Source organism: Hermetia illucens, chromosome 2, assembly GCF_905115235.1.
Source record: "Hermetia illucens chromosome 2, iHerIll2.2.curated.20191125, whole genome shotgun sequence".
Classification (NCBI taxonomy): domain Eukaryota; kingdom Metazoa; phylum Arthropoda; class Insecta; order Diptera; family Stratiomyidae; genus Hermetia; species Hermetia illucens.
The window spans coordinates 9,158,537-9,179,728 of record NC_051850.1 but is presented as its reverse complement, the minus strand read 5'-3'; the positions used below and the strand labels follow the sequence as shown (position 1 = coordinate 9,179,728).

Genomic DNA, 21,192 nt, shown 5'->3' with positions numbered 1-21,192 from the left:
ATTAAAATCCGGACACCGTCGTACGAAATACAGCTTTTAAGGTTTTGTTTGCAAAACAAAACCTTATTAAAATCGGTTCAATATCGCTCTGTCTGTCCTTTTTTAAGGAGGTGGAAATCTTCAAAAGACAGTGGCTTGGACACGCTAGCGTGTGGGATTCTTACTCACTAAAACCACCTCGACTCCCCGCAAGACCCGTGGAACCATCATACGATATTACATCACGGGGCGGAGTCAGCTCATTTTAGTTTGCTCCCCTTTCGCGACGTTTGTAACCGCGCTTTTCTAGTCTCCTCTGCCTTTCGCACTTTGCTCTGGGCAGATGCGACCATGGAGTTGATTGCATCCTAGTCTTCCTGACATGCAAACATTTTTCAATCCAGATTTTCTGGTACGAGTACCTCCCCTAGAGTCTCCTCCAGGTTTTTCCTTTCCTCCACAAACCTTGGACAGTGGAAGAATACATGCTCTGGGTCCTTTGGGACTTCAGAGGACAATCGGGTGAGGAATCTAGTTTAAACCTGAACACGCTTCGAACAACACAGCGAACATGTCCGGTCTGGATTTCACGGCAAGTTTAAGGGCCCTATGCGGTATGTCATCCAGACCTGGAGTTTTGGCATCTTCTATTCTAGCGTAGATCTCCAGCAGTTCGTCACTGGTGATTGGCGGTATTGCCGTCACATTCAGAGGTCGCTGGAAGCTGTCTGTGCCCTCTTCTTGCTGGGGGAATAACCCCTGGATAATTTTTAACAAGAGTGAAGGGCATGCGATCTGTGGAGATGATTGCCTCTGAACCACCCCATCACGATTCTATAGGCGCTCCTCCACGGGTTTACGTCCGCTTCCGAACAGAGCTCCTTAAAGCATTCCTTCTTGCTCCGGTGGATGGTTAGCTTGAGGGTTTTGCGAGCTTCCTTATAGGCACGCTCTTTTTGCCCTTGGTTGATTCGGTCTACCGTCCTCTGAGCCGCTCTTTTGGCTCTGTGACAGGCTAATCGAAGGCTGGGCAGTTCAGTGTTTCTCCAATAGTTTGGTCTTCTACTTGGAAATGAGCATCTCCTAAGCATGACGCGTCACAAGCTTTGTTGATGCATTGGGCCACATGGACAGCTCTTCCCGTAGAGGCGCCTATTTCATTAGGTTGGTCTGCCCACACCTCTATGGAGGTCTGCTCCTGACCTCTAGCAAGCCAGACTGACAACTTTCTCGGTTTCGGGCATGATGGTTTTCGCCCGGTGACTCCACCCATAGCTCAAAAAGGATTGCCTGGTGATCGTTGTGGGTGTAATGTTTGCTGACGCACCAGGACATCCCACGTGCCAGTTACGTCTACGATTGATGCAGACCTCCTTTCTGAAAGGTGTTTACGTAATCTTCGTTGGCCAGAATTTTATCCAACTGTTCAAAAGCGTCTAATAAACTGCGACCCCTTGCATTTGTCTCTCTGCTACCCCATTCACGGGCCCAAGAATTGAAGTTACCAGCAATCACCCTTGGACTGCGACTCCTTGCGTCGAGAACAAGACTGTCAACCATTTCCTCGAATTCGGACAGTGTCACACTTGGTGGGACGTAACAGCTGTATACATATACCCCGTTTGTTTTCACCGACAAAAAGCCGCTGCATGTCTGACTCCCAGTACATTGTATGGTTTGTCGACCGCATGCCGCGCTCTATCAATCGAATCTGTTGCCCATACGTCACCGTGACAGTTTCTATAGTGTTCGGTAATGATGGCGATTTCCATCTTCGTTTAGTAGGTGGTCTGCCACTCTGCAACGATTGAGGTTTATTTGAATAAACCTCATTTTTTCATTGACGTCAGCGTCTTCCAAAATTCCGGGCATTTAGCACTTCCGGCAATATGCCGGTAATCCCGTCTCTCACTTCCTTCGCATAATATACATTTGGTGTCCCTATTGGACGCTTTGGCAATATGGCCTTTCTCCCCACACCTTCTGTATCGATTGAACCGATCAATGCCGCTGCTGCATGCTTTTGCGAAATGACCAAAGGCGAGGCACTCGGAGCACCCTTTAGAGAAATCTGCTCTCTCAAACGGCAAACAACCCATCCGATTCGAACCTTTCCGGCCGCCAATAGCTTCTGCGCGGCATCCACTGGCAATCGCAATGTGGCCGTCTGAGTATTGCCATAGGCTTTCCGCAAACGCACAATGGACTCGCGGCAAGTTCCTCTAACTTGAACTGTTCCATCAATGCAATGAAAATTTCTACTTTGGATCTCACTTTATCGAGATCCTTGCACTGTATATAGACCTCATGTTTTTGGGCCCGTACTGTGACATTCTCTCCAAGTGAGTTCTTAACCTGAGTTCGGAAGCCATCAGTTTTCCCCAAGCTGATTTTTTTCAGCTCAAACGTGAGGTCACCCTTCTACGTCCTTCGAATCTTGCTGACATTTCCGTCTAGATCTTTTAGGTCGGGGTCAACTTTGACCTTTTTCAATATCTCCACGTCGATAAACTTCCATTGCTGGAGATCGCAATTGCTTCTGGGCGAAATTGCACTTTTGCCTTTTTCTGCGACTTTTTATTAAATAACTTGGTCTATCCAGTGGATCCTCTTGGATTTTGCCGATTCAATTGCCGAAGCCTGCACTCGGGGGACCAGCTTTTTCTCTTTGGTCCTTTTAGTCCTGTTTTTCGGAACTATTTGTACGGCCTTTTTCCTCGTAGGCGTCTGCTGATTTCTCAGAGCATCCACATCTTTTTCTGCATTCTCATGTTTGGTGGCAGGTTGATTGCAGTACGATTAAGTGTCACTTGGTTTGCCTGTGGCAACAGATTTCGACTTGTACTTGGAATTTCGTTCATCCTGCGTCGATTTGTCGTAGAACACTCTAATAGCTCTCACCATTTTTTTTATGGCTTGGTGCACGTTGTGATTGCCTTTGATGAACTCAGACAGCTCAATTATTTTTGCACCAAACTGTATGAAGGGTAATTCATCTTGATCAAGGCTTTACTCTCCATGAGGCACCATTGACTTTCCCTCCGTTTTATCTTTTATGATGTTTGGTATTGGCGGAGATCTCAAAGTTGACGAGCTCCTTCTCAATGGGTCCTTTTCCTCGTCCTGGAGTACCTTCTGCTGCTGCTCCTTTTGAATATGTGCGGTCGGTGTTGTTGCTGTTTTTATCGTCCAGCGATCTGCTTTCAATTCATCATTCACCCATGTACAGTCAGATAAGAAAAGTGCATGAACATATATTTGCACATCCGCCGGCTGGTGTGCTCCTGATGGGAGGTGCTCTGAGGTGGCGGGGAGGAAGACGGGGCGGCAACCCTGTCGGCTGAACCAAAACCATGTGGCCCAGGAGAACTTCCACGTGGTGGCACCGGGAAACGCTGTATCGCACTGGCTTGCCGGTCGTGATGCTGTGGCGCGGCAGGATCTGCAGCATTCGAAATTTATTTCGGATGTTGCGGATGCGGACGGGTAGATGGCGCTGAACGTGGAAACTCTCCACTCACGCGTTTTCAGAACGCACCGGGGAAGTGGAGAGCCAGCGGTAAAAAAGTGCCGTTGGTTGGGACAGTAAGGACCGCATGGAAATAAGTCGGTCTCTTCTGTTCCCAACCGCGACACGGAACACTTCAGCGCGATCATAAAAAATATTATAATCGAAAAAATAAGAGTTAAATAGTTAAAGTAAATCAAGTCAAATCATTACAAGTCCAACCTTTTCTTTGCTTTCGATCCGATCTCGACTTTTCTATTTACTGCCCTCGACACCCAAAAGTTACAACGAAAATTCCCCGGGCATCTCACAAGAGCGAGCTTGTCGTGCGAACGGACAATTTTCGATTCCGCCTCGTGAAGTGTGAAAAATTCTGTTTGATAAAAGTCTGAAGAGTTTCGGGGCTACATCGGTCAGTCTCCTACAAGTGCGGAAAAAGTCATTTACCAAAATGCAGTAGGCGAATGCTCCGAGGCCTAGCAAGGGCGATGAGACCCGAGTCTGCACGGGGACTCATTTGAAGTGGCTTCGGTCACGAAACCTTACTAGGGGTATACTGGTACCATTGGAACCGAGGTAGCCCCTGGACTACTATACTTCAGGAAAATTCCTGTCGTATCTGAGTACAGCTCGGTTAGTTGCGGTTGGCCGCCTAGTGGGAGTTTCATGGGGGCTGTGGTGATGCTCAAGCGAGAAGAGACCTTCGGGCCTCGAAGTGGTGTTGCATACCAACACGGGTACCGTACTCCAAAGTTCGGTAGAGATTTAGGTGATGCTCGCATCCACCAGTATGAATGCCAAGCCATGCACTTGACATAGACTGGTACCGTTTTGCTTGTCTAACGGGGCTCTGATTGTGGTTACAAAATCAATCCGCGTCTTAAAAAGACCGTAGGATCCTACGTTAAACCATGCTATCCCCTCAGGGGGTGAGGGTTCGGCCGCAAGACTTAGGCACCTCCAAGACAACGTTGAGTAGAACATTAGGTCCTGCTCCTGATGGGAGATCTGGCCACTCCTCCCAGATCTGTCTGTTTGTTTGTCCCTCTGTCACATGCACTTTTCTCAAAAACGGCTATACCGATTGACACGAAATTTGGTGAGAAGATGGAAACTGTGAACGCCCAGTCATGTAACATCTTTTTACGTTGAGACTAAGGGGGGTACATGCAAAAGGGTGGTGCATAATTTTTTTTCACCAAATATATGTAGCTATGTAGGGTATCAAATGAGAGGTCTCGATGGGTACTTTTCGATGCCATCTGTTGGAAAGTGGAAGTGGGAGGGGTTGAAAGTGATGATTTCTTTAACGGACTCATTCTCAGAAACTACCCAACCGAAAAATCTGAAAAAAATCACGCCGCTGCCCCTATATGGTGTCCAGGGCTGAACATACTCTCCATATCGATCTCTGCTCAAATGAAGTTAATAATGGTATATTACTCTATTTTTTGGGAAATTGTGTAAAAACCCCTCTTAAGTTCATCCTGGAGTTATCAAAAACTCCGGATAGCTGAGTGGTTAGAGTACAAGGCTGTCGTACGGAAGGTCGGGGTTAAAATCTCACTGGCGGCAGTGGGAGACTGAAAATCAGCCCACCAAACCACACGGTATCAAAGGCCTTCCCCATGTCTATAAGGCAAGCACCTACGCATTCACCATTGTTAATCCGCCGGCAAATATCAGACTGGATGAATCCTTCTCTCTCTTTAAAATCGGGAACACTGGGCTTTTTTTCCATTATCCTGAAAAGAAGGATTATTTAATAAATTATTGGACAAAATGCAATAATTACGAATGGCAATGTCTGGTAAATGCCTGAGCACTACGCTGGGAATGCCATCCATATCGGATGATTTCTTATTGTTTACCCTTCTAAATATGGAAGAGGCAAAGTAATCAAGCACATTGTCACTCGATATGAGACCAGCCTGCATCGCAGGACTAAACTGGAGAACTGTTGTGCCGTTTAGGTTGCTTTTGAAATTATGGACATCTCATTCCAAGATTTCCGAAAGTCGGGTTGGCCTTAAGTCTGTTCTTGGCCGATGCGATGCCTATAAGTTCGAGTTCGAGCATCATCCATCACAATGTAATTGCCCTGCGCACAAGTAGTTACAGTATTACCTCTATTACAAAACCCTATCTCCACCTCCAAGTGTTGACGGCTAGGAGCTCTTTCTTAACAAAAAGCTGCAGGGGGAGAAGGAAGAAGGGGGGGGGGGGGGGGCAAATTGTACCAACTGCTCGTCCATTATCTTTAGGGATATCGAAATGGTGGACCTCGGCACAAAACCGGGGTTTCTGGAGTTCCTTATTAAAGTAGGCCTATATCGGAAACCGGTTGTTCCGCCGTTGATGATGGTGATATTTGAATCTAATTGATGCCAAAAAAAAAATCAATTCCGCGGATCCGACACAGGGGATGACCCCCTTAAAGAGGCTTAAGAAAATTAATCAACTCCTTGTCTTTTTAGATCTATATATATTTTCAATGTAATTTTAATATATTTTGCATTTGTTTCGTGTCATTAGATTATCTCAATTGCACATGCAATCTTGTATATTAGGGTCGGTTGATGGGCAGACACCAGTGGCCGCCAGACATGCTTCGTACTCAAACAGACTGCCGTGTGGACACTTTACGACACTTGCCTCTCCATTATAACAATCTATGTAAACATTTGTAACCTGACAAGTACTTTTTGGGTATAATTTAATACCTGTTGAAGATGGTCCGGGAGGACATATCTGAAATAAAAATGAAATATTTCCATTATTAATCGATATGAACTGGATATCTAAGGGATAACCGGGTATCAGAAAGGCAGTTTTATTTCTCATGAAAACGTTAAAAGATGTGAAATGAAATTGGAAAATGTAGGCGTATATAAAAAAGTTAATAAATTGTTCATCAAGGGTTTCTAAATGGTTCTTACCTCAATAGATGTCTCAGGGTAACACCCATTACCAATTACTCCAACTAAAGCTTGATAAAATTTGTCGCCTGCCCCACATTTTTCGTAGACACCATTCCATATCCAAATACCATCATCATTTTTCACGCATGTGAGGTAGCTCGTATCATCGTTTGGATTCATCGCAGTGCCAGCCTTGACTGTGGCACAAGGCTGTGAATAAGTAAATATTTTTCATAAAATAATGTCAGGATTCGTCACAAATAGGAGCAAGCGGACTACACACAGGAGGTGGAACTCGAAAGTAAAAGCGATAAAAGAAATTAACCATCCAAGCTTGACTGGAAAGCCGCCCACTGGACCTCATCTTTTTCTGGGCCATCAAAACGCATGCCAAGGCAGTTTGACCTCCTGTGTATAGTCTTCTTGGATACGAAGAACAACTTGACCTGGGCTAACAGAGGAAATACTCATAATTTCACAATAAAGACAATAATTGTTTATCTATAAATAGTTAATCTTAAAATTGTTAATACTCACGTTGACACAGAAGTTTGATTGCGAATTAAATATGAAGCCGGGGGAGCAAGACGCGAGGATCGGCTGGCCATTGATGCATTGATAATATGACGTTTGACTCTCAGGATTTGGGTATATAGTACCATCTGATAGCGAACCACAATTCTGCGAATAAACAAAAAATATACCAGTAAATGTTGTGAAGCCTGAAATTTGCTTAACTGCAGGGCTATATTGAGCATTGGTGGATTATCTTTACTTTGAATGGTTTTATATATATTTCTAGAAATTTGTTTCTCAGAAGGTAAAGGTTGAATTTTCAACTTCATCCCCGTGGGTCACCTCTCTTAAAAAGTTATGGCTTCTCAATGTCGGGTTGCTACATCATTATTGTAAAGTTTGAATGTTTCGAAGGATGGGGAAGATATGTACGAGACGTCCAACCCTTCTAACCCTGAGCCACCTTTAGTATAGTGTGACGCTCGCAAGTTTAACGTTAGTTCATTATTTGCAAAACAAAACCTTATTAAAATCAGTTCAATGTCTGTCCGCCTGGCTGTCTGTCTGTCACACGCACTTTTCTCAGAAACGGCTATACCGAAATTTGGTGAGAAGGTGGGAACAGTGGATCTCCAGACATACAGTGAGTGATATCTTTCTACGTTGAGATTTAGGGGGGGTCCCCATACATGTAAAATGGGGGGTGTGAACAATTTTTTCACAGAATATAGTCATGTGTGGTATCAAATGAAAGGTCTCGATTAGTACTTTTCGAAGCCAGCCTTAGTTTTGAGATTTATTAGAAAGGCGGGGAGTGGGAGAGGTCGAAGGTGATGATTTATTTAACGAACCCATTCTCAGAAACTACCCAACTGAAAAATCTGAAAAAATAATGAAGCTGCCTCTCTATGGTGCCCTGGACTGAAAATACTCTCCATATCGATATCCGTTCAAATTAAGTTAATAATAGTATATTACCATATTTTCGGGGAAATTAAGTAAAACCCCCCTTAAATGTATCCCATAGTAATAAAAGTTAGTAACAGTATAGAATATAATATGAAGCATATTATCTCCAAATTTGATCAAAATCAAAGTTACAGTAGCTCAAAGTTGACTTAACCGTGTAAATTTACTGCAACTGAATATCAATATCACACTAAAGTGGGTAGTCAGACATGCTAAATGCATATACGAAGGCGGTCCGATAAGTACTTAGCCTACCAAAAAAAAAAAAACGAAAATTTTTGAAAAGTGGCGATTTATTTCTCTCCTTTTAACTCGATACACTTCTTCCAGCGATGCTCCAACTTCTTTAACCCGTCTGAAAAATACGTTTTCTCGAGGTCTGCAAAGTGGGCTTCCGTGGCGGCTATAACCTCCTCATTCGACTCAAATTTCTGCCCGGCGAGTGACTTTTTCAAGTTAGGAAATAAATAATAGTCGCACGGGGCCAAATCTGGGGAATACGGTGGATGGGGCAGCAGTTCGTAGCCCAATTCGACCAATTTGGCCGTGGCGACGGCGGAAGTGTGAGCCGGTGCGTTATCGTGGTGGAAGAGCACTTTTTTCTTCACCAAATGCGGCCGTTTTTTCCGCAATTCGGCGTCAAATCGGCTCAATAATTCGGCATAGTACAGCCCTGTGATCGTTTTGTCCTTCTCCAGGTAGTCGATGTAGATCACACCTTGTGAATCCCAGAAAACGGCGGCCATCACCTTTCCTGCCGATTGCACAGTCTTTGCCTTCTTGGGAGCACGTTTGCCGGGTAAAGTCCACTGTTTCGACTGTTCCTTGGTCTCTGGAGTGTACCAGTGGATCCATGTTTCGTCGACGGTCACGAAACGACGAAGAAACTCCTTCGAATTGCGCTTAAACAGCGTCAAACACTGCTCTGAAGTGGTTTCACGATTGCGCTTGTTGTCCGGAGTGAGCAAACGCGGCAGCCATCTCGCCGACAGCTTTCTCATGCCCAAAATTTCGTGCAGGATATGACCCACGCGGTCTTTTGAGATGCCTACTGTCTCGGCTATCTCGCGTACCTTCAATCGGCGGTCTGCCAATACAAGGTCATGGATTTTTGTAACGTTCTTCTCCGCAGTAGCCGTTTTCGGGGCACCGGGGCGTGCTCATCAAAAACTGACGTGCGACCACGTTGAAATTCATTAAACCAATTTTTGACGGTCGCCATCGAAGGAGAAGCGTCACCGTACACAGCATCCAAGCGTTCTTTGATTTCGCTGCGCGATTTCCCTTCCAAAAACAAGAATCGAATCACCGACCGATATTGTTCTTTTTCCATTTTTCTAAAATTCGCCCGCACGCCCGCTTCTACACGCGCTAAAAACAAAACTACAAGTCCTATTCGACTAAAATTGACAGTAGCCGTCTAAGAGAATGTTCTACACGACAGTAAATACTTCTTGCGATAGTAGCGCCATCGGGCGGAGAGGCTAAGTACTTATCGGACCGCCCTCGTACATAACAGGCTACGTACAAATGGGATAGTTCTACACTTAAATATACTCACAGAAGAAGCAAACAAAACCTTTCCTACCTGAAGCGCCCGGCTTCCGATTTCCCGACTTGTTTTTTTTTTAACAAGAAGATATTGCACAATTTTTCTGAAATTTTAGTATGATTTTAATGGGAGCTTGAATTATACAACAAATTAAGGTTTTGTGCAAAATCAGCTCATCAGGTCTTCATGGCACTGAAACCAGTTTTGTTACGGAAGATATATGTAACAAACATTTTTGGTCCATCGAGCCGGATATCATCATTATATCAACGGCGCAACAACCGGTATCCGGTCTAGGGCTGCCTGAATAAGGAACTCCAGACATCCCGGTTTTGCGCCGAGGTCCACCAATTCGGTATCCCTAAAAGCTGTCTGGCGTCCTGATCTACCCCGTCGCTCTATCTTAGGCAGGCCATAGGGGACTATGCCGCAAGGATCGCTATACTCTACAGTTCGCATTGCCGAAGCTGAGGAGAATAGGGGGAAACCCTCAGGCACTTCGATGTATATTAAAACGTTAGTTGCTCAACAGGAAAAATATATGTTTGTATAGTTAACAAGTCGAGAAACCGGAAGGTGGAAGCTTTAGGTTTGAGAGGTTTTGAGTATTTCTTTTACAAAGACGTAGCACGTAATATGTACACATATACATCCATATTCAGGTGATATTGACATTCAAAGTTTTGAATTTGCAAAGAAGCAACAAATTAAGCCTATTATAACTTTGTCAGTAATAGCGTGATTTCCACCATGCCCTATGTTATATCTTACGTTGATGCAAAATTTCGTGGTACTAGAATGAACTTAAGGGGGCTTTTACTGCCATTTACTAAAAATTATAGCAACATACTATTATTAATTTTATTTGAACAGGTATCGGTATGGGTATTTCGGAGCTTAGGTACAAAATGGTGGCAGTCTCTTCATTTTTTTCCCAGATTTTTCAGTTGGGTAGTTTCCGAAAATAGGTCCGCTAAAGAAATGATCACTTTCGACTCCCCGCACTCCTCACCTTTCGAAAAATGTCAAAATTAAGGCCGGCTTCAGAAAGTACTGATCGAGACCTTTGATTTGCTACCCACATGACCATATTTGATGAAATGTACTCATTTGATACCCCCCTTTTGAATGTATGGGGACCCCCCTTAAACTCGCTGTGGAATTATGTAATCCACTGTACGCGTGAGAGTTCACAGTTCCTAGTTTCCCACCAAATTTGGTGTGAATCGCTATAACCGTCTCCGAGAAAAATGCATGTGACCGGCAGAAAGACAGACAGACATACAGACAGACACCTGATAGGCAGGCGAGCATTCTACCACTGAACCACCGCGCTGGTGTGAGAATGCTACCAAATATAGATGAGCCAAGGCCGAGCCGTCGACTCCTAATTTCGAGGGTGGTCAGTTCGATCCTACTGTATGCAGCCCCAGTATGGGCAGATGCACTGGAAAATATAGGAAATAAGAGAAAGATTGGAGCTGCGTATCGCATAAGTATACTCCGAACATGTTGCGCTTACAGAAAAATATCTAATGAAGCATCTTGCGTGATAGCAGGAATGGTCCCGATTGAGATTCTGGCGAAAGGAATACGACAACTTTACGCCCGAACGTACATCACCGGAGAATCTACTGCCCGTCGGCGACAGTTCGCACGAACTGAAACTGTTGCGGAATGGCAAGAGAAGTGGGACGAGTCAGAAAAAGGCCGCTGGACTCACAAAATCATATGGGATATCCGGAAATGGATCGAGCGACTCCACGGCGGAGTAGGTTTCGACCTAACTCAATTCTTGAGCGGACACGGAGTCTATCGAGTATATCTTATCGATTTGGGTAAGATGATTCGCCATATTGCCCAAAGTGCATAAATATTGCAGAGGACGCAGAACACGTCTTTTTTCATTGCTCCAGATTCGAAGCCCAAAGGGCTACATTAGAAACTACAACCGGGGAACACTTTACACCCGAAAATATCATGGAACTTATGGTGAAAGCCAAGGGGATATGGACCGAAGTCGAAAAAATGATTGCAGTCATCGGGAAGAAGCTTAGGCAGGAAGAAATCATCCGAAAGAATGATCGCGAGAGGAACACGAACAACGAAAACATGAGCGCAGAATAAATTCTGATCCCGCCCCGTGAAGTAATACCAAATGGGAGTCCCGCGGGGAGAGTGGAAGGAGAAGGACGTGGTTTTAGTGGGTAAGAGTCCCACATAATCGTGTGGCAGGAGCCTGCGGTAACTTTTGAAACTTTCCACCTTCTATCGGAAAAAAAAGACACCTGATAGGAACTCGGAGAGCTGCTAACCTAGCAGTGGGTCGCCTTCGTGACGAAAAAGAAATATCAGAGCCCCGCAAACGGCATAGGGACAATAATAGAGAATCCCCAGAGCGGAATTCAAAGCGCTAGAAGGATATAACACAACAGGTGCATTCAGCAAACTTACCCGGTGCAAATCTACCGAATTATCAGGAGATACGCGTCAGTGAGTCTACTTGGACTAAACAAGGAGGAAAAGGTAGGCCGCAAAAGAGGTCACAGCCAGATGGGTGAACACCGGAACCGGATAAGATGCACGCAGAAAGGCGATTTGCTCCTTGAGCTTAGGCCTGGGGAGAGTAAGTCCTATGATCTACATAAGAAGATCGAGTCGTCACTGGGCAAAGCAGCGGAAGTAAAGGTGAGACAGGACGTAAGTTGCCGAAGATGCGGAGAAAAAGGGCACATTGCCGAAGAATGCAATGGGTATCCCAAATACCTGATATGCAGAGAAACACAGGAGGGCAACATCGACCATATCGCAGGCAGTTACAGATGCCCGGTGTTTATGAAGGGGATTTCATCATCATCATCAATGGCCCAACAACCGGTATCCGGTCTAGGCTTGCCTTAATAACGAACTCCAGACATCCCGGTATTGCGCCGAGGTCCACCAATTCGATATCCTTAAAAGCTGTCTGGCGTCCTGACCCACGCCATCGCTCCATTTTAGGCAGGGTCTGCCTCGTCTTCTTTTTCGACCATAGACCCATAGCCCTTATGGACTTTCCGGGCTAGATCAGCCTCATCCATACGGATTAAGTGACCGCCCACAGTATCCTATTGACCCGGGTTTTATCCACAACTTGACGGTCATGGTATTGCTCATAGGTTTCGTCGTTATGTAGGCTACGGAATTGTCCATCCTCATGTAAGGGATCAAAAATTCTTCGGAGGATTCTTCTCTCGAACGCGGCCAAGAGTTCGCAATTCTTCTTGCTAAGAACCCAAGTCTCCAAGGAATACATGCGAACTGGCAAGATCATTGTCTTGTACAGTAAGAGCGTTGACCCTATTGTAAGACGTTTCGAACGGAACAGTTTTTGTAAGCTGAAATAAGCTCTGCTGGCTGACAACAACCATGCGCGGATTTCATCATCGTAGCTGTTATCGGTTGTGATTTTCGATCCTAGATAGTTCTACGATGGAATCCGGTTAAGGACGCATTCACCTTGAAAGTAAATTTGAACCCAGAATTCGAAAGAAAAATGACGAAGCGGCAATTGGAATAGGAAAAATGATAATGCAGCAGTTATGCGGGCTGGGATGAGCTCATTGACGACGAACTCAGTACGAGATGGATGGCATTTCGCTTGTCAATTCTTCGTTGGTTACGGTATGAGGCTATGGATCGTCTTCAGATTCATGGATTCTGTGATGCATCAGAGTCCGCGTACGCAGCAGTTATATACGTTCGTATCCAGGGTTCGGATGGTACGTTTGCAACAGGGCTACTCAAGTCTAAAGCTAAAATGGCTCCTTTGAAGGTGCTATCGGTTCCTCGATTAGAGTTGTGTTGAGGAGTTTCATTGGCCGAACTCATGAAAGCTACATTGGAGGTACACATATGTTCCTACATCAAACCATATTGTTGGACAGATTCCACCATTGTTCTCCAGTGGATTCAAAAACAAGCATTTAAATGGAAAATATTTGTCACTAATCGAGTCAGCCTGATACATTCGAATTCTGATGTCGCCCATCTCGTGGTCCCTTTCCTCAGGATTTAATAGGAAACAGCCTATGGTGGGAAGGACCAACGTGGTTATCAGAAGACTGCAATAAATGGTCAAAAACAACTGTGTACACCGACATAGCCACGGCCAACAAGGAAATCCATAATGACAAGTCGTCCTTGATGAGTACGAATATTGATCAAGGATTCGAAAACAAGAAACCGCTTCCAAAATCCAGCCTACTGCAAGGATACATCTTCGTCTTCGTCTGTTTGGCTACGAAAGCGGTACATCTCGAATTGGCAAGTGGTTTGACAGCAAATACATGCTTCGCGGCCAATAGACGCTTCGTGGCACGCAGAGTAATGGTTCATACCCTGTTCAGTGACAATGGAACTAATTTCATTGGAGCAAATAAAATATTGCTGAAGAATTTCAAGAGCATGGTCGCTGAAGCGCAGGTAACGTTCGCGGGAAGCAATATAATTTGGAAATTCATCCCACCAGGCAGCCCTCACTTCTGCGGTATCTGGGAAACCGCGGTGAAATCTATGTAGCGGCACATATTCAAAACAAATGTACACGGTGCTGGCGCAAATTGAAGCCTGCATGAATTCATGACCTTTAACATCGGTCAGCAGCGACCCTAACGATTTCACAGCGTTAACTCCAGGCCATTTCTTAACCAGACAATGCTTGTTTGAGGTACCAGATGATAACACTGAGGTCGTCTCACGCATAAATGGCCGTTGGGGTAGAAATTAAAGCAACAATTTTGGCAACGATAGAATCTGGAGTACTTGACGCAATTGCAGCAGAGGGCAAAAGGTTTACGGCAAACCAAGAGATTCATGAAGGAGACTTGGTGTTCATCAGAATTGAAAATTGTCCATCAATGCTTTGGTCACTGGGCAGAATCATAGCGTTGCATCCTGGAAGCGATGGCTTAGTTAGAGTCGTAACCATCAGATCACCAAAGAGTGCCTGCTACCGAAAGACGAACAAGTCACCAATTGGACGCTACAATAGAGTAAAGAACGTCACGTCAATCAGGAGCCTTCGACTGCGAGAAAACGAAGGACGCAGCCCAGAGGTAGTGAAGCATGATGAAGATAGAACGATAGGCGCGATGCAATTCTGAATTGAAACCAGGAAACGACGAGGAGTCTTGGGGAATGTACTACAAGGAATCTTTGGAGTCAATGTTAGCGCGGGCAAGCGCAGAGACTTATCACGAACTCCGTCGAATGGAGAAGCGACTTCACAGACGGAAAAAGGAAGCCTGGGAGCACCAACAGGTCTGTGAACTCGAAAAGTACAGTACGCACCAGGCGCGGAAATTTCACCAACAAGGCGGTAGAATGAAGTCTTATACACCTCGATGCTCATCCTGCCAAAACAATCAGGGAAATACTCCGGAAATGCACAATAATCAACCAAAGGGCAATAAAGGAAAGCTGGAATTTCCAAAGCGTATAAATTAGAAATTACGTCGGCGTAACCCAAGTGTCATTAGATACAGCAGCGACGATTAAAACGAGGACTTTGTGGTAGTCGGGTGGAAGGACTTGGAGAAACTTTCCACCAGATCCCAGACCTGTGAAGCGTTGCAGTCCCAAGGGGGAGGTGCATACAGGTGTCGGTGAGGAAGATGGGGAGGCAGCTCTGTCGGCCGAACCAAAACCAAGTGGCCGAGGAGAACCTCCATAATGGTGGCACCGGGAGACGCTGTATCACATTTTGCCGGCCATGATGAAGTAGGCGAATGCACCAAAGGATGAGTAGCACGGTGACTCATCTGAAGTGGTAATAGGTCACGAAATCTTACCAGGGGTATACTGGCACCATGGGAACCGGGAAAGCCACTGAATTCACATCCTTCGGGGAAATCCTGCTGTTTATGCGTTCAGCTCGGCTGTTGCCGTTGGCTTTCTAGTGGGAGCTTCATGGGGTTGTGGTTACGTTCAAGCAAACAGAGACCTTCGGGCCTCGACGTGGTGTTGCGTTTCAACACGGGTGCCGTGCTCCTTAGTTCGGTAGAGATTTAGGCAGGTCTTGCATCCACCAGTATGAATGCTGAGCCATGCGTTTTGTATAGACTGGTACCGTTGTAGCTTGTCACAGCCGGTTTTTGATAGTGGTCACCTAATCAATCCGTGTCTTAAGAAGACCGTGGGATTAAGTCCCTGAGACAGGTACCCACGTTAAATCACAGAGACGAGTCCCAACGGGGATTACAACCGATGAGCGAATCTAGGGTGAAACACAACAACCCTTGGTAAGTCTTCAAGTAGAAGCAACGAAGAAGGTGATTGCAGGAGATATAATGTTTGTATTATATAGATTTTTGCGCAACTAATTCTGAATCTGCTCCCTCGGATACTGGAGAAACCGGCCTGAATTCGAGAAATTTCAAGTGTGATTTGGGACTTAACAATACATTCAAAGTCTTCCTTGTTTGCCGTAAAAGGCGATTAAAAGGGATAGAAGTTAGTGGGCTAGCAACTTGTAAATTTTGAAACTTTATTGCCAACAGAACCTCAGTTAGGGACTGACCTCATGCTTACGACTTTTCGCTATCGAAAACGGACTAAGATTGGCTTCTGGAATTTGCGCGAGCTCCTCGAAAACGGTACTCAGGGTCCTCAGAATGCTCGGTTTCTCAAACTTGATTAGGGATTCCAACGATATAAGTTGGACATCCTGGGCCCAAGCGAAGTAAGGTGATGGGACTCTGGAGAGTAGTCCTCTCCCTATTGGCAGACTAATGGTGATTTTTTACTCTGGGAAACCAAGTGATATCAGACGCGAGTCCGGTGTCGGGTTGCTTCTGACGGCTACCGCAAGACACGCTCTCTTGACCTGGGAGCCGGATTCTGACAGACTTCAGATTGCAGGATTCCGCTACAGGTTAAGGAGTATTATAATTGTACAATGCTACGCATCCATGGTGATTTCCGGCGTATTAAAGAAGGATGCTTTTTACGAGTAATTGCACGGAGTTCAGGGGAGGCTTCTTAAAGGTGACATTGTGATTATGATGGGTGGTCTGAATGCCAAGGTAGGCCTTTGCTCGGAAATGTGATGGGGAAACACGGTCTTGGTTGCCGTAACGATAATGGTCGGAGGTTTGTGGATTTATGAAAATTTTACCATCTCGTCATTGGTGAGACATTCATCGAGCGCAGAGCGTGCTGAGGCTTTCATAGGGAGGTCGCGGTTCAAATCTCACTGGTGGCAGTGGAATTTGTATCATGATTTGACGGATATCAGTTGACTTAGCTGAGAATGAGTACCTGAGTCAAATCAAAAGATCTGGGTGACTACGGACTCGTAGAAGCAGATCAATGAATGGATGGGGTTGAAGGCATTACGGACCGCTACGCTCGGACTCCAAACAGAGTGAAACTTCGAGAAATCTAGCGAAGTGTAAGCCATGACAAGAGAGAAATTGTTATTGCCGGTTCCCTACCGTTGCAAGGATAATGACTACAATAATTCCGGAATGCAACAAAGAACATCTGAAATGCTTGATTGACAGAGAGCAGGCTGGTTTCCCCTCCGGATCCTCCTGCATTGAACACTGCAAAGCCCTACGGATCATTTTGGAACAATGCGCGGGGTTTCGCTTGCTTCTCTCCGATTTCATGAAAGCTTTTTAGAGCGTGAACAGAGAGTGTATCTGGTATGCTCTACGCAAGAAGCGTATGATGGCGCAAAGTGTTATGTTCTGCACCGAGGTCAATTTTTAGGTGGAAAGTGGAGTTCGCCGGGGTTGCATCCTGTCACCGATGTTATTTCTTTTTGTTCTCGGTGTCGGTATTCATGCTGTTTCATTCGGAGGGCTTGGAGAAATTCAATGGATGATGGCATTTTGTCTCAAAAATCTCGAACACAGAGATGATATTTGTTTGCTCTCTCTCCGGGTCATGCACCTTGGCCAAATGGCTCTGGATTTGGAAAGAGAAACAAGTAGAGTTGGACTGGAGATAAACACCAAAAAAATCAAGGTTCTCTCTGACGGGTCATCATACCTACCTACTTATCTGCATTAACGGGGGGAGCATCGAAGGTGTCGATCAAATTATAATTTTGGAAGCGTGATTTCTGCCGAAGGTGGCACTATTATCGGAAGGCGAAAAGGGCAGTGGATAGCTCACACATTAAGAGGGACGAAAATTGAATTGTTGGCTACGCCACGCAATAGATCACACTTTTTTAAGATGGGCAACGAGCGGTTCACTACAAGGATGCTTGGCGCAGAACAGTAGAAGAGGGGTTCGAGCAACTCGGAAAGTCATGGGGGAGCTGCGGACGGTGGCGCATGGGGAGGCGATGGGGAGCTAGCGGACGATGGCGCATAGGTACTAGTGGTAGTGAAGTGGTAGATGCTGAAAATGGGACCACAGGGCCGGATGAAATCTCAAACATCGCTCTGAAAGTGGGAGTCAGGAAAACACAATATATGTTTACCAAAGCGAACAATGGAAGCAACAAAAGGTGATTCTTCATTCGAAGTTTGGTAAACTGGGTTGGTTGACCCTTCCACATATATGTATGTCTGGTCAATATCGCCCGGGAGTTGTTTTAGCGGTACGTATTGCTATTCAATTGGAAAAACTGTTTTGCGACTCGGGTGATTGGTCGAAAGTATTCCCGACCAGCTGCGGTGTGCTACAAGGTTCTGTACTATTTTTTTACTGTGGATAATGAGAGTGGGAAGAGGACCAGGCCCAAAGTTTTCCTCTGGGGCCGGGAATATGAAGTAAATAGAAAAAGGGGAAAATATAGGGACCTGGTTGGTTTTCATCCCAGATTCCTATTATTTTCGCGTCGGGACCGATTTTTTGCTATCATTTTTCGTCCCTGGCTTTGGTTTCGTCTCTGTGGTCTTAAGGCCTGTATAGATTGTGAAGTTTATGGTCAGTGAGTAACCAAAACTAATGTGAAGTATCTGATAACCTTTGGTATGGAATCTATGAAACAAGAATCATTATTTAGTTAACAGTGCATGGAAAGCGCTCGTTGTTACATTGTCAAAAATGAAAGATGACCTACCTTTGATCCAGTGATCGGTATGTCGCAAATTTGGCTAACTGGATTGAAATTAAAGCCTGTCTCACATTCCTTAAGAATGAACACTCCCATTGCGCAAATCAAGTAATAGTTTTCATAGCCGTTCTCGCAAACAGGGAGCCGATGTCCTGGGGCAAATGGACCACAACTCTGTTGAGATAATTTGTAAATATTATAAAAAAATGGAAGGTTTACTCTATGTTTACTTACACCTGCTGCTGGGGGTTGTTCGACATTAACGCACTGCGAAATGTTCTTGTTGAAGACCTGTCCATCTGGACACTTCTGAGGCCACAATTTACCCAGGACACAAATGAAATATTGACTCTCATCCGCTGGGTCTGGCACGAAGGCTCCTTGGTTGAATGCACCACAATTCTGAATTTTTGAAGAAGTCAATGAAAAAGTGTCAAAATATAGACTATAATAACTCACCAAAACTGGGGGTGTAGTTGTCGGTGGTGGAGGTCGAGGTGTTGGTCCTGGAATGAATTTAGAGCAGAAACCTAAGAAGGGATTGAATTGTTGACCTTCTGGACACAGTTGAAGCACCATCTCTCCATCGACACATACGTAGTATTTGTCGGGTTGACCTTCGGCTTGTTCGAATCCACCATGAGGTACGTTACCACATTTACTATTTGAGATTTCACAGAACTTCTTTCTGGGGTTGAATTTCATTCTGTCCGGACATACTTGAGAGCGCAATTCACCATTGTAACATACGTAGAACTTAGTTCTGTCGTAATGATCAGGAACCATTTCACCATGAGTGCAGTTCTGGTGGGCAGATTAGGGTTGAAATAAAAATTATTTAGTAGTTGGTATGTCAGTAGATCAGGATTCATGAAGAGAAGGACATACATTTCACCCCTCATTTGGCTTACCTTCGATCCAGAACCACTTCCAGAACCTGAGTCAGAATCGATGCAGTTCAACGATGTTGAATCAAAAACTTTGTTCGCAGGACATGAAATCAGCGTTAGTTGGTTGTTTTCGCATTGGTAATAAGTGGTTTTGTCAAAGATGTTAGGAATCTTGTCCTTGTCTTTACACTGTTTCGAGAAAAAAGGAAAATATTAATTGAGTATGGTGTGCAGGCTGGTTTGTTTGCTTGTTAAATTGAATTAAGTTATAGATGCGTCACAATTATCTCGTTAGTCTCAGATGCAGGTAACCCACCCTTCACCGGGAGCCAGAATTCACAAGGGACGAGGAGAGTACATGGAAGCATGGGTAGACCATCTGTCAAAAGTTGTCTTCTTAGATATAAATAAGACATGGCATGGTAATATATCACTGGTAAGGTGCTGCTCCCGCCTCAACATAAGGCGGACAGTGATATCAAGTAAATTACTTGGAATGAGCGCAGTCACCTGTTACCATCGACTTGAACACATAGGGGGGGGGGGGGGCAGGGGTTGAGACAACTACTGAGGTTCTAGGTCTTGATATTTTAGGACAGCCGTTTGGTGAAGTTCAATGTCCTCAGCATTTGAAAGGTGGGTGCACGAAACATAATCAACATCCAGGTTTAGTGATAGATTACAACTTTTTTGTTTGTAGACTGAGTGGTCCTGAGCCCCTCATCTATTTGATGGCGTGCCACCCTAATTTTGAGGAGCAACTTACTCCTTCCTCCTAATGCATGGATCATTCTTTTCCATTTGACAAAATTTCGTGCTTTTTGAAAACTGCTGATGGTTTCGTTAACAGTGTGGAGACGTGCAGCCTCTTTCGGTAACGCAACTCCGCAGGGCAGAGGAAAAGTTGCCTACCTCTCTGTTGTCTTACTGATTAGAAGGCCAATGTGGTCAAGGATAGGTCTTACATTAAGAAATAAGGACAATTTCATTTTGAGGAACGTTTGTCACTGTGGCAATATGGATGGCCCAAGAGCGATAAGGGGAAGCCTTAACTTCTCAGAGGCCCTAGGAAAGTGTAAATGCATTAGTAGAAATCGGCAGTAGAAGCGCAAATGATTTGCAATCTAGGTCCCATTTTAGAAATCGCAGTACCCATACCACTCAACTCGCCCTGAATCCGTGCTTTTGGCAGACTCACTACTTACTAGATGATGAGCAACTCAGTTGTTCAGAGAAAATAACAGGAATGGTCAAGCTTGCTGCACCAAATCAGCAGAGGTTTGAGAGACTATTCATTTGGCGAGTTGATTTCGGCTTCCCAAAAGTTCCTGGAACGCCGAGGTATAGTTTTGACTGTTATAAGTCCTTCGGGGTGGCCTATAGCCAAACATAAGCCTTGGAAGTTTCTAGTTGGAGGTTGAACCGGCGGAAACTATTATTAAACAAATTACCCGTTTTCAAGGAGCACATAGTACTGACGATCCGGCTCAACATGGTTTCTTCCATGTGTATACAGCTGTCAACACTCAATTCACTGGAAATCCTGAAATAGCTAGTTGTTCGTAGGAATTTCTGTTCAGTGGGCGTTTCATGTCAAAATAGGACAAGAAAGAAAGAATTCTTTTAATTGTGTCAGAATAGTAAAGAGTTACCGCGGTCAACCCATATCTATCGAGAAACTCTGGGGTGAGAAAATATTCAACAAGAAATAAAGTCGGGGAATGGGCCAGAGAGCCAGAGAGACAAACTGGTTATAAGGCGCAACTGGCAGCAGGCAGGGCCGACTTTGAGAAAGGGTGACA

At 44.9% G+C, this 21,192-nt stretch overlaps 1 protein-coding gene across 1 annotated transcript in view; it reads right to left on the bottom strand.

Moving 5' to 3' along the window:
- LOC119647591 overlaps positions 1–21,192 on the bottom strand; it is a 67,048-nt gene that overhangs the window by 42,496 nt on the left and 3,360 nt on the right. The window contains exons 2-8 of the mRNA XM_038048605.1: positions 19,412–19,579; positions 18,960–19,304; positions 18,735–18,902; positions 18,507–18,674; positions 6,946–7,089; positions 6,427–6,618; positions 6,143–6,238 (exon numbers count right to left, since the gene is read on the bottom strand). Of these exons, the coding sequence (XP_037904533.1) occupies positions 6,143–6,238; positions 6,427–6,618; positions 6,946–7,089; positions 18,507–18,674; positions 18,735–18,902; positions 18,960–19,304; positions 19,412–19,579 (1,281 nt within the window). The remainder of the gene's footprint in view (positions 1–6,142; positions 6,239–6,426; positions 6,619–6,945; positions 7,090–18,506; positions 18,675–18,734; positions 18,903–18,959; positions 19,305–19,411; positions 19,580–21,192) is intronic.